The 12,730-nt window shown below is 51.6% G+C and overlaps 5 protein-coding genes across 5 annotated transcripts; 3 read left to right on the top strand and 2 right to left on the bottom strand.

The window, feature by feature from the left end:
- The first annotated feature begins 533 nt into the window (after positions 1-533).
- BDV14DRAFT_49972 (uncharacterized protein) lies at positions 534-1,021 on the top strand. The gene has a single exon (XM_073776916.1). It carries the CDS (start codon positions 615-617, stop codon positions 864-866), a length of 252 nt encoding a protein of 83 aa, XP_073628955.1. The 5' UTR covers positions 534-614; the 3' UTR covers positions 867-1,021.
- A 1,761-nt stretch (positions 1,022-2,782) lies between these two features.
- Positions 2,783-4,133, top strand: BDV14DRAFT_171893 (putative integral membrane protein). Its single transcript, XM_073768507.1, has 4 exons — positions 2,783-2,878; positions 2,933-3,318; positions 3,374-3,438; positions 3,508-4,133. Exons 1-4 carry the CDS (start codon positions 2,789-2,791, stop codon positions 3,915-3,917), a joined length of 951 nt encoding a protein of 316 aa, XP_073628954.1. The 5' UTR covers positions 2,783-2,788; the 3' UTR covers positions 3,918-4,133.
- A 71-nt stretch (positions 4,134-4,204) lies between these two features.
- On the top strand, positions 4,205-8,574 carry BDV14DRAFT_49916 (ion-transporting P-type ATPase SPF1). Its single transcript, XM_073776914.1, has 3 exons — positions 4,205-4,370; positions 4,442-7,849; positions 7,903-8,574. Coding segments are annotated over exons 1-3 (3,873 nt in total). The 5' UTR covers positions 4,205-4,368; the 3' UTR covers positions 8,366-8,574.
- A 73-nt stretch (positions 8,575-8,647) lies between these two features.
- Positions 8,648-11,367, bottom strand: yvc1 (putative potassium ion channel Yvc1). Its single transcript, XM_073776915.1, has 5 exons — positions 10,877-11,367; positions 10,502-10,829; positions 9,518-10,452; positions 9,302-9,442; positions 8,648-9,246 (listed from the first exon to the last, which is right to left on the bottom strand). Exons 1-5 carry the CDS (start codon positions 10,941-10,943, stop codon positions 8,783-8,785), a joined length of 1,935 nt encoding a protein of 644 aa, XP_073628952.1. The 5' UTR covers positions 10,944-11,367; the 3' UTR covers positions 8,648-8,782.
- A 172-nt stretch (positions 11,368-11,539) lies between these two features.
- BDV14DRAFT_189258 (translation initiation factor eIF2 subunit alpha) lies at positions 11,540-12,654 on the bottom strand (the record flags this gene model as incomplete). Its single annotated transcript, XM_073771171.1, has 4 exons — positions 11,540-12,017; positions 12,074-12,281; positions 12,348-12,510; positions 12,577-12,654. The coding sequence occupies 4 exons, from the start codon at positions 12,652-12,654 to the stop codon at positions 11,540-11,542; spliced, it is 927 nt and encodes a 308-aa protein (XP_073628951.1).
- Positions 12,655-12,730: the final 76 nt, after the last annotated feature.

The following is a 12,730-nucleotide window of genomic DNA, read 5'->3' as shown; positions in this document are numbered from 1 at the left end:
GTCCGCTTGACATGATTGTGCGACTACACAGCCTATTGTCGAACGGAATATACGTGGAGCTACGGCTGCGAATGTACCACCATAGTCCTTATTCTCCGGGACCGGGAGAGGACACAACATCTCTCGCGGACAAATGCACTGCGGCACAGTCCCGATACAGCAGCGTCAACATGTAACAACGGCCGGGATCGAAGTCTAGTGCTGTTTGGGCGATGCAACGGACCAACTCAGCACCCTGCAGGCCAGAGGTTGCGTACAGTATAGTTGCCGTCAACCAGTCATTCTAGCGTGACTAGTTCAGCGCAGTCGTCCGCATTAGGTAGAAACTCCAGAAGCAGACGGGAACAAAAGTCTACGAAGGTCGGTTAGAGATGAAAGTTCGCTAGCGAGGTGACAGTTGACAGCAGCCACTAGCCAGGGGAAGGGCCCGAGCCCCCCGGGAAAGAGTCCAGAAGCGTAACGTGACCAGCCACCTCCAGACGTGGGAACTAAGGACTCTTCCCGCCCGTGCTGATTTACCGCTGACACCTCAACGGTCAACCAACTTCCCGGATTTCAAGCCAAGTGCCGACCCTTCACTCTTCATTGTCTTGGTGATTGATCATGCAGCTATCATGCATGCTTGCAGAACTTATTATTCCTTATTTTTCAGCTTCCTTCGACCTTGGACTTTCGCAGCCTCTCAACGCCTAGGCAACTACCGGGGAACTCGGCTGCTGATCCAAATACTAAGTCCCGTCGTTCGCCTTGAGTCCCCACTACTGTGGGCTAGCAAAGCTGAAACATCGTTGCTCGTTGGCACGTTGCTGATCCTTGAGCCGATAGTCGAGCCGCCGATACTCGATAGGCACTCGATTCCATCTTGATCTCGCTTCTGATCCCGTCTGGAGTTCCGGAGACTGATGCCGCCTCATCCACTTCTCAGCTCCGTCGCACAAGAGATCTTGCTCTTTCTTGGAATCTTGGAATGCCAACCTCTTCTCACATATAAGCCAGCGTTGGTTCTGTTCTAAACCGGTCCGCTCCCCTGGCGAACCAGCTTCGATATAACCTTGGTAGAAGCGGCAGTCCACAAACAGGGGAGTTCGACCTCTGAACTTCAAACCATGGATGTCATATCACTGTTCTCGAACATGTTTGTGTCCGTTTCCGGCTAAAGAAGATATCTTGGCCTAATGCCCAAAGACAGAAGTTCAGAACGTAACGTGGACTCGGTATCCAGCATGGATCTTCCATTTGTGTTCCCGAACTGCCAGCCTGCCAACTTGAAAGTTTGGAACTTGCTGATCGGGCCGCCCACCGGTCGTTCGGTGTTTCAGCTTACACCTGCTACCGAACTTTTGAACCTTGTGAAGTCTTCCCAGACGAGCGTCCGCTGCTGGACTCAAGAGAATCAGAAGTTATATAACCCTGACAAGCGATGCTCCCTTATGCAATATACACTATTTGTGGAGTACTTTCAGGCTGTAACCTTAGTAGTGTGCGACCTGCAGGATGATGGGGGAATCTTAAGTTTAGACCTTCAGGTCTCCAAAATAACCCAGGTCAAAATGTGTCCCGACTCCACAACAAACCTTGTCCTAGCCTTTTAGGGCTTCCAGGTTGACGTTCCAACGCCCAAAGTCCCAGTCCATCCCGCGGACCCGATGTGATGATGCCATCCCATGAATTGTCACCACTAACCTCCTCAAATGGTCGGCGGTTTATCCTTACAAGACTGGTATGGTGGTGCCGCATGGATGTTGACCTCCACCAACCCAATCCTTATTTGTGCATTCGCCCTATCTAATCACCGATGAACCAGTCCCCTGTTCTCCGCGCTGCTAACTTCAATAGCACCTGCATTCCAGCATGTAACCATATAATTAGATCCAACTCGAAGACTCTTTTTGCGCCTCTGTCGTTGTCTGTTCTCATTCGCTTTGAAACTTTGCGCGAACGCTAGGGCCCCCGGTCGTGGATGCGTTTCTAATCTCTCATCGGGTTGGAAGCTCACGGGCCACACATCTACGGAGCAGTATGGCTATCGACAACTCCATGACTCCACGCCTTCGGACCCGTGTGCTAACTAGGTAAATGTGCGCCATGGCGCTATGCCTCTAATAGCCAAGACAACTCTCTTAGTTGATTTCTAAATTTTGCTGCCCAATGAGCTTCTGCGCTTGTCAACTATGCTATGCCAGGCCATGCATGTCTCCCAGGGACAGAGAGTCAACTCAAGTCGTACGTTAGTTGCGAGCATCTCCACCTGACAGTGGCACCTCGCATGCTGGTCCAGCCCTTCTTTGTCTCTTGATCCCCATCGCCACCTGGTTTTGGTCCGGTTGATCGTCAAGGAAAAAAATGTCACCAGAAGCAGGCCTCTTTTTGCTTTCATTATTTCTTCCTAGCGTTTGATGCGACTGCAAGACGTTTCTTCGGTAGCGAAGACTACTTAGACGCTGCGCCGGGCTCTATCCCTCCTCTAGGAGGCCATGCTCCTGAGTCAAAACCATACTGCTATTCCGCGATAGCCGCAACTGAGAGATTGTGTCAAGATGTTCCCTCTGGAGGGCCACAGTCTGTCCATCTTTGTTGTGACACTTGTGTTTCTAGTTCTGTCGTTCGCTGCTGTTGCTTTGCGATGTTTTGTCCGGTTGAGACTGGTCAAGGCATTTGGCTGGGATGATGGTTTGATGGTCCTTGCGATGGTAGGTGGTTCCTGCGGTACTATTCTGGGCCCGCGAGGTAGAACTGCATGAGTTAACCCACAACATAGGCATTGAACATCCTCTTTGCGCTATGTGGAATGATAGGTGCCCGGTATGGTCTAGGTCGAAGGATGGACGACTTTTATACACTCAATGACCCAAAGACTGCGATCGAAACTGCCCTCTTTGTACGTTTCTACGCCATCAACAGCAAAACAATTCCCTTACTGACATCTGCCCAGTGGTGGTGGCTCGGCCAAACAAGCTATGTCGTCACTTGCGTCGTCGCCAAAATCTCCATCGCTCTAGCATTGCTTCGTCTTACAGTCTTGAGGATTCACCAGTGGCTGCTTTGGGCTGTGGTTGCGGTGTCTGTCGCCGTTGGCCTTGCGTTTTGGCTTGTGCTCATGCTACAGTGTCACCCGGTCGAGTACTTTTGGCACCGGTTGACAAGCGAGGGGAAATGTATTGACGTCGACTATATTCTCGATGTTGCCTATTTGTACAGCGTTATGGCGACAATCTGTGATTTCATTCTCGGGCTGCTGCCTATTGCGTTGGTGTGGAAGTTGCACATGAACACGAGGACCAAGGCTGCGCTTGCTGGTATTCTCAGCATGGGCTGCGTGTAAGTTTATGGAGCGCTTTCCTGATATGAGAAGCAGAACTAACCCTATGTGCAGTGCCAGTGCCGCTGTCATAGTCCGCATCCCGTACCTCCATTACTATAAAGACCCAGACTTTCTTTGTAAGTCGTCTTTACACTTGTCCCGGAAGCAAGGATTGATAGGCCCATACTAATATCGCATCTCTTCAGACGCCACAACAAACATCTCCATCTGGTCGAACGTCGAAGCCGGTCTCGGAATCACCGCAGGTAGCCTCGTCACCATCCGCCCGCTCTTCCGCTGGTTCCGCGGCGGAACAGGCTACGAGAACTCCTTTTCAAACTCAAAGGGGAAGCGAACAGGAAGCATGCCTCTATCAAGCATGAACGGAAACGGGAATGGGGGTAGAGGTACATATAACTCTCAGCGCGAGCAACAGGGGAATAAATACTGGCGGCCAGACCTAGAGACGCAGTTTGACCATGGCGTTACGACTACTATTCATACGTCTCGTGGGAGTCGGAATAGTAGTCAGGAGGGTCTAAATCCTGAGCCGAAGAGTCCTTATGGGGGGGTGAATGTCCAGAAGTCGTTCTTAGTTACTACTAGTGAGACTTGATGGGGTTGAAATATATATTCCTTTTGTAGTCTTTGTTGGCTCATGCTGTAGCCCCATAACAATGCATAATGTTCATATAAGTGATCCCCCACTTGAGATAAGACAATATGCCGTCCATGTCTTATTAAATCTCGTAATTCTGGAAAAGTGTACAGTAGGTATAGATGGTCGCAGAGAGAACCTTGGAGAAGCGGAGAATTCGAAATTCCGTCATCGCGGCGGCACGTGGCACTGGCCAATCGACAGCTCTCCGCCCTGCGGCGAACTCTCCAATTTTATACTGAGGTGGCTTCTTCGTCGATTACCCTCTCTCCAAGTCGATTGTTGGTTTCTAGAGAGTCTCCAAGCTTGGACGACATAATCTTATCTCCTATGAGCTATTGAATCTCGTCATTTCCCTGTTCGACCTCAATACTCGCCTGGCCCGCGCGGTGGCCATCCGGATCTTACCATGTGAGTACTTATCTATCACGGACGTTGTGGTAACAAGTCCTGGTGTTGTCTCTAACAATCGCCAAAAACAGGGCGAGACTCGTGGACGATCCCCAGATTAAGTATGCGTCGCTGCATAACCCCATCCCCACCCAGCTGCACACCTACGTGTGGCCGTTCCTGATCATCTGGCCGACCTTCTTCGCCTTCTACCTCTCCCCCGAGCGCTACGATACGTACATCCAAGCACAAGAATGGACCTTCGTGTGGTCTGGATCGATCATCACGGCCCAATCGCTTCTCTGGCTGATGACAAAATGGAACATCAACATCCGCACACTCTTCACAGCTACCAAGGCGCGCTCCCCTGATTCTGCCCAGCTCATAAAGGTGATCCCGGAGGCCAACTCCGGATCCGCCGAGATCTGTCGCTTGGACAGGGACACCCTTGGAGGAGTTACTACCATCTCGTTCTTGTTTCAGAAGCGCCGATTCATCTACTACCCTGAGCGCAAACTTTTCGCGCCCCTGTCGTACGTTTTGGATGCGGAGCCCAAGCCCGCTCTCAAGCTGTTCCAGGAGACTGAGGGTATGAAATCTGCGGATGAGGTTGAGCGCATCCAGCATCACTATGGTGACAACACTTTCGATATCCCTGTTCCTGGGTTCATTGAGCTGTTTCAGGAGCACGCAGTGGCGCCGTTCTTCGTCTTTCAAATTTTCTGTGTTGGATTGTGGATGTTGGATGAATACTGGTACTACTCGCTGTTTACTCTTGTCATGCTTGTCATGTTTGAGAGCACCGTTGTCTGGCAGCGTCAGAGAACCTTGAACGAGTTCCGCGGCATGAACATCAAGCCTTATGACGTATGGGTCTACCGTGAGCGCAAGTGGCAGGAAATTACCAGCGACAAGTTGCTTCCCGGTGACTTGATGTCGGTGAACCGGACTAAGGAAGACGGCGGTGTTGCGTGCGATATCCTTCTCATCGAAGGTAGCGTCATTGTTAACGAAGCTATGCTTTCCGGAGAAAGTACCCCGCTTCTCAAGGAGTCTGTTCAGCTTCGCCCTGGAGACGATCTGATTGAGCCCGATGGTCTTGACAAGAATGCCTTTGTGCACGGAGGAACCAAAGTCCTGCAGATTACTCACCCCAACACCACCAACGGCGATGATTCGCAGCAGAAGACCTCTAAGGTCGGTGCTCCTCCTGACAATGGCGCTGTTGGTGTCGTCGTCAAGACCGGATTCGAAACCAGCCAGGGTAGCCTTGTTCGCACCATGATTTACTCGACTGAGCGTGTTTCTGCCAACAATGCGGAAGCCCTGCTTTTCATTCTGTTCCTGCTTATCTTCGCCCTCGCTGCTTCTTGGTACGTCTGGCAAGAGGGCGTTGCCAAGGACCGCAAGAGGTCTAAGCTGCTGCTCGACTGTGTTCTTATCGTCACGAGTGTTGTTCCTCCGGAGCTTCCCATGGAACTCAGTCTCGCTGTCAACACTAGTCTGGCTGCTTTGAGCAAATTCGCCATCTTCTGTACCGAGCCTTTCCGTATTCCCTTTGCTGGACGTGTTGACGTTGCCTGCTTTGACAAGACCGGTACTCTTACTGGTGAAGACCTGGTGGTCGACGGTGTTGCAGGCCTCAGCCTCGGACAGTCTGGCGCTAAGGTCGAGAAGGATGGAGCGCACACCGATCTGAGCAAGGGCAACAGCATTCCCGTCGATACCACTCTCGTGCTCGCCAGTGCTCACGCTTTGGTCAAGCTGGATGAAGGTGACGTTGTCGGTGACCCCATGGAGAAGGCTACCCTTCAATGGCTCGGCTGGACTCTTGGCAAGAACGATATTCTCACAAGCAAGGCTGGATCGGCTGGCGGCGCTCGCTCCGCTGAATCCGTTCAGGTCAAGAGACGCTTCCAGTTCTCGTCTGCTTTGAAGCGTCAGAGCACCATCGCAACTGTCCTCACCCACGACCGCAAGACAAACAAGAAGGTCAAGTCTACTTTTGTTGGTGTCAAGGGTGCCCCCGAGACTATCGGTACTATGCTTAACGAGATGCCACCGAACTACGAGGAGACTTTCAAGTACTTCACCCGTAACGGTGCCCGTGTCCTCGCTCTCGCCTACAAGTATCTTTCGCCCGAGGCTGAACTCTCTCAAGGACGTATCAACAACTATGTCCGTGAGGAGATTGAGTCTGACCTGACGTTTGCTGGTTTCCTCGTTTTGCAGTGTCCCCTCAAGGATGATGCTATCAAGGCCGTGCGCATGCTCAACGAGAGCAGCCATCGTGTTGTTATGATCACTGGAGACAACCCTCTTACTGCCGTCCACGTCGCCCGCCAAGTTGAGATTGTTGATCGTGATGTTCTCATTCTTGACGCTCCTGAACATGACACTTCTGGTACTCGTGTTGTTTGGCGAAGCATTGACGACAAGATTAACATCGATGTCGACCCCACTAAGCCATTGGACAAGGAAATTTTGCAAACCAAGGACATTTGTATTACTGGTTACGCTCTCGCCAAGTTCAAGGACCAGAAGGCTCTTCCCGATCTCCTCCGCCACACCTGGGTTTACGCTCGTGTCTCCCCCAAGCAGAAGGAGGATATCCTCCTTGGCCTTAAGGATGCTGGATACACTACTCTCATGTGCGGTGACGGTACCAATGATGTCGGAGCTCTCAAGCAAGCCCACGTCGGTGTTGCCCTCCTCAACGGCTCCCAGGACGACTTGACCAGAATCGCCGAGCACTACCGCACCACGAAGATGAAGGAGATCTACGAGAAGCAAGTTGGCATGATGCAGCGCTTCAACCAGCCTTCTCCCCCAGTACCTGCCCAGATCGCTCACCTGTACCCCCCTGGTCCCGGCAACCCTCACTACCAGAAGGCTATCGAACGCGAAGCTGCGAAGCGAGGCGCCAAGGCAGCTGCTGAACAGCCCGAGGCGACTATTACTTCTCCTGGTGCGCAGGCTCTCCAGCAGCAAACCCCTCAACAACGCGGCCAGACAGAGGCCCAAAAGGCCGCCGCTGGTTTCGCAGACAAGCTTACTTCGACCATGATGGAGCAGGAGCTCGACGACAGCGAGCCTCCTACCATCAAACTCGGAGACGCGTCTGTTGCTGCTCCGTTCACTAGCAAGCTTGCCAACGTCATTGCCATTCCCAACATCCTTCGTCAAGGCCGTTGCACTCTTGTTGCCACTATTCAGATGTACAAGATCTTGGCTCTGAACTGTTTGATCAGTGCCTACAGTTTGAGTGTTATCTACCTTGATGGTATCAAGTTCGGCGATGGACAGGTCACCATCAGTGGTATGCTGATGAGCGTCTGCTTCTTGTCCATATCTCGTGCCAAGTCCGTCGAAGGTCTATCCAAGGAGCGCCCGCAGCCAAACATCTTCAACGTCTACATAATCGGCTCCGTCCTTGGCCAATTCGCCATCCACATCGCAACCCTGATCTACCTCTCAAACTTCGTGTACAGCATTGAGCCGTAAGTCCCCGTCACTCCTTTCCTCTATCTACAATTACTGACTGCCCTTACAGCCGCGACTCCGACATCGACCTAGAAGGCGAATTCGAGCCCTCCCTCCTCAACAGTGCAATCTACCTCCTCCAGCTAATCCAGCAAATCTCCACGTTCTCCATCAACTACCAAGGCCGTCCTTTCCGCGAATCCATCCGCGAAAACAAGGCCATGTACTGGGGTCTCGTCGCCGCCAGTGGTGTCGCCTTCTCCTGCGCCACTGAATTCGTGCCCGAACTCAATGAGAAGCTCCGCCTTGTGCCGTTTTCCAATGAGTTCAAGATTACGCTTACTGTGCTCATGGCGTTCGATTATGCGGGTTGCTGGGTTATTGAGAATGTGCTCAAGAATCTGTTTAGTGATTTCCGGCCGAAGGATATTGCTGTCCGAAGACCGGATCAGTTGCAGAGGGAGGTTGAGAGGAAGAACAATGAGGCGCTGGAGAAGGCTGCTAAGGTTGGTGCGCAGCAGAGGACTGCCTAGACAGATTTGAGGAAGGATTTGAGGGTTGGATAGGATAGGATAGGATCGTGGGGTTTTTCTTTGGAGTAGTGGTGGTAGACTTCGATTCGAGTTGTCGGGTCCTCTCTCTGCCTTTGGTGGTATATGGATCCGAAGAATGTATTTCATGTTGGATATATTGTTTCTTAAGGTGGTTGATTAAAGGTTGTTGATTAATGCTAATGCATAGAAGAGAACAAAAATCTGTGACATTCATAACTGCGTCAAAAAGTAGATGTAGCTTAGACTTCAAATTCAATGCTCACTTCATCCGCCCTAAACGTAAATGTAATGGTAGATCCATCAAAAGATATATACGCAGCCACCGAGACGCAAATATACAATCAGATCAACCCACAACCCACGACAACCAACTCACTCGCTCCCTCAATCACTCAATCACTCACTCTCCCCATTCCCATCTCCACCATCCCCTCCACTCCCGCCGCGCTCAGCAGGAACAAAACTCGAACTACTCCCCCCCATCCTCTCCTCAACAAGCTGCTTCACTAACTCCGTCAACCCCCTAACCTCCGCCTTCAACGCCTCAACCTCCCTACCAACCGCATCAGTATTAACATCCGGCTTCGTAGCCCTTACATCTTCCTTCCAGGCATCATCAACCTCGAAATCAACTTGCTCCGCGACCCCCTCCCATTCCTGGATTGCATCGTCGTCGTCTTCGCCTCTTCGTCTGTTAGAGCGGATTCGTTTGGCCTCGCGGACTTCGAGACACCCGATTACGAGGAGGAGGGGGGAGTATATTATGCCCATGACGATGTCGTTGAGCTTAGCGTAGGTGGGGGATGAGAGCCACCATTCGAAGGGCAGGATTAGGAGGGTTATTTCGAGGAGGTTGAATGCTAAGTACCTAGTTAGTACAGATTACTTGGGTAAGTAGGAGGGGGAAAAGCATACGAGGAATAAAGACATTCTCATCAGGCGCGCGAACAAACTGCATTGTCTTTTGTGCGAAGATGGCCATGTATTCGTCTGTTGCGTTGCCGGATATAGCTTCGTAGGCGCTGTTGTAGAGGGCAATGAGGATGTTCAACAGAACTAGACACGCAGTTAGCACACATGGATCTTGCCATATGTCATATCTAGAAATGGGAGAAATGGAAGTAGACTTACTAGTCAGCACAATAAACGTATAGAAGTAATACAACACAATCCCAAACGGAAACGCAAAGTCCTCAAACATGCCAAACTCAGGACTCTGCATAATACTATTCGCCATGCCGATAATGATATTCTTCGTGCCGACGGGCCCGCTATCAACCTGCGCCATTCCCGTAAACGCCTGGAAGAAGCCGACCAGGACGACGAGAAGCAAAGCGAAGAAAATGAGAGATTCCTTCATCATTACTCTCAGCACAACGAACATCGCGCCAAAGAACCGGAAGGTATCTAGATACAGCATCATGCGCATCCAGAACATCGGCCCGGCAAAGGCGAGGAAGTTGTAGCTTAGCTTGTTGAGTGTTTGGCGCTGTTCGTCGCCTGCGGAAGCAGAATGTGTGAGGGCCGCGACGCGCAGGAAGAACGATACTGCAAGCAAGGAATAAAGGGTTGAATTGAACGCGTTCCAGAAGTCAAAGTAATTTCGTCCAATCTTCCACAGTTTCGTCACCTCGTCGCAAATGAAAGCAAGCGTCATAACGTAGAGGATCCCCTCAGTGACATCGAGATCACCAGTGGGATTAACGGTATTGATAACCTGCGTATAAAGCGCAAGGTAAATCAGCGAGAAGAAGATCTGGCTTGCGCTTTGGTAGATGGGCGCGCGCATGCGGTCTGGGTGGAAGTGCACGGCGAAATCGGTACTGTCGCGGTCTTGGTACGGGACGAAGTTGGTGGGATTGCCTTCTTGTTGGCAGAGCCAGCCGTTCCAGATGTACTTGATGCATTTCTGGTAGCCTGAGGAGCCGATTACGCGGAGGGCGTGGAGGTCGACGGCGCGCTCGATGACGTTGGCTGGGTCGCTTTCTTCGCCGTCTTGGAAGATGGAGTAGCGTTTTAGGAGGACGTGGACGAGGAGGTAGTTTTGATCTTCCTCGGATTCAATGCTGCATTTGTTAGTGAGTGATCCGGTTGACCGATGGGAGGACAACGTACATTCGCTTAGCAATGACTTCACAGGCTGTAGCTCGACACTCATGGAGGTCAGCATCCCACAGCTCTGAATCTGCTTGACGCTTGAACCATCGCAGACAGACGAGTAAACAGAAAGGTACGCAAGCACGGAGGTGGTCTCCCCCGGCTTTCATAGCTGTCTGGACTACATCGCGGGTGACAATGCGGCTGTTGGGACTGGTGATGGAGTCCTCATCCAGCTCGCAGGGAATGACTTGTTCGATCTGGTACTTCAATCTCAGAGCAAGTCGAGTCACTTCCTTTGCAGGGTGATCAGCTGGAGTCTCGTCTCCTTCGTGAGTTGGGAGCACTGTATAGGTGTTAGAAGCAGGTTTCACAAGGTGGTTGATGACGTACGTCGATGCCGGTGCATGTCCTGGCGGAACTGGGCTGCATCTGAGGCGAAGATGTCCCGCCAGCCCATTGTGACTGTGATGGGATCAGAGAGTATAGAGTGGTAATAACGTGAAAATTAAATTAAAATGAGGAATGTGATGTAGTTGAGAGAGAAGAGGAGGTCAGAGGTCAAAGACAATACGAGACACCAGCCCCACTCGGTCCCCAGCCACAATCTTGATCTACATTCTACAATGACAGTAAGACAGCCTTTATACTAGATGTCTAAGCCGGAACCGGCGGTGAATCACTGATCGAAATGCTTATGTACATCGAATCAACAATAACTATAGCATGACAGTTTCCAATCCCAGCCTGAGCTTGAAAACATCCTCCACTGATCGAGAATACGCAACGTCGTACACAGAACGCCCCAATCCCAGTCAAGCAGCTCTCGCCTCGGACTGCTAGATCTAGATTCTTCCGCGCGGCCTAAATCGTCCTTCGACTCGTAATTCGTGACACGTCCGGAAACCTTCTATCAAACTTTTGTCCTCCGCCAACCGTTTTCACCTAGCCGATTCGACCCCAGAACTGCTTCCACTGTGGAATGCTACCCGGGGTCCGGCGCCGAATCCCTTTCCCCACGAAGCTGCGATACAGTGTTCATGAAGATGCACGCATTTATTCAGGGACACCCTCGTCGCTCTCAGATTGGCTCTCATCTCCGCTGACCTCCATGTTCTCACGCTCACGTTTCTCCATGAGTTCTTGAAGAGCAGCATCATCGTGTTCCGTGACGGCCTTGGGAGCCATCTTGACGGTGCAGCCACCGCCGGCCTCCTTGATCGTGGCCGCGATCCTCTGAATAGCGTCCTCGAGCATCTTGATACCGTAGGTCTTGTCTAGGCACTGGCTCGTCAAGACGTAAAGCGGGGGAGCCACAAGCTTAACCTTGACTGAGTTCTCAACGGTGTTCTCGGCCTCGGCGGTGCGAAGGGCGTTCTTGACAGCATCGATACCATCGTAACCGAAGCAGGTGACTTCGATATCGGCACGGACTTTCGTGGGGTGAGGCGTAAGACGCTTTCCAATGTATTGGGTGAGCTCATTCTTCACGGCTTCGCTGGGGAATTCGACGTCGGCCCAAACGTCCTGGTTCCTATAAGAGTATGAGTCATATGCACCAGATATTTATATACGGCTGGTTCGCCTTACGTGATCGAGATCTTGAAGGCATCATGAGAGTGGCCGTATTTCCGGTTCAGGGGCCAGGCGATCTGCTGGTATAGGGTCTCGAGAGGGGTCTGGGTGGCCTCCGCAACGTGGCGCAGAATCGAGTGTACGGCCTTGCTCTTGTTGTATCGCTCTTCGCACTTAATAACGTCTTCGGGGGACACACGTCGCTTCGACAGATCGATGTAACCTGGTTGAAACGAATGTTAAGTCACCGTCTCGCTAGTTCCAACATCACACGTGCGGCATCACTCACCCTTCTCCTTGTCCACACGGAGAACAATGACAACCTCGTTACGGCCGATACGGATGAGCTTCTGGATGGAACGGATACGTCTTCGCGAAAGTTCGGAGAGCAGAATCATGCCGTCAATGTTGTCGTACTCGAGGAGCTTAACGTAGGCGCCCATTTCGGCGATCTGGAGGGCAAAAAAGGTGAGTTATTGCTTTCTGTGAAGCGACAAAACATGATTACAAGCTCCTACCTGCTTCACGTTGACCATAACATAGCTATCCACCTCCGGATACTTCTCCTCGTAGAACCGACAGTTAGTCAAGGACATTTTGGCGGGGTTGCGCCTTTTTGCGGGCGAGTAGCGAATTCGGCGGGGATTGAGAATTTATGTCGAGACAAGCAGC

Source organism: Aspergillus stella-maris, assembly GCF_047715825.1.
Source record: "Aspergillus stella-maris strain CBS 113639 unplaced genomic scaffold BDV14scaffold_22, whole genome shotgun sequence".
Taxonomy (NCBI): Eukaryota; Fungi; Ascomycota; class Eurotiomycetes; order Eurotiales; family Aspergillaceae; genus Aspergillus; species Aspergillus stella-maris.
This window is presented reverse-complemented; position numbering and strand designations above follow the sequence as displayed.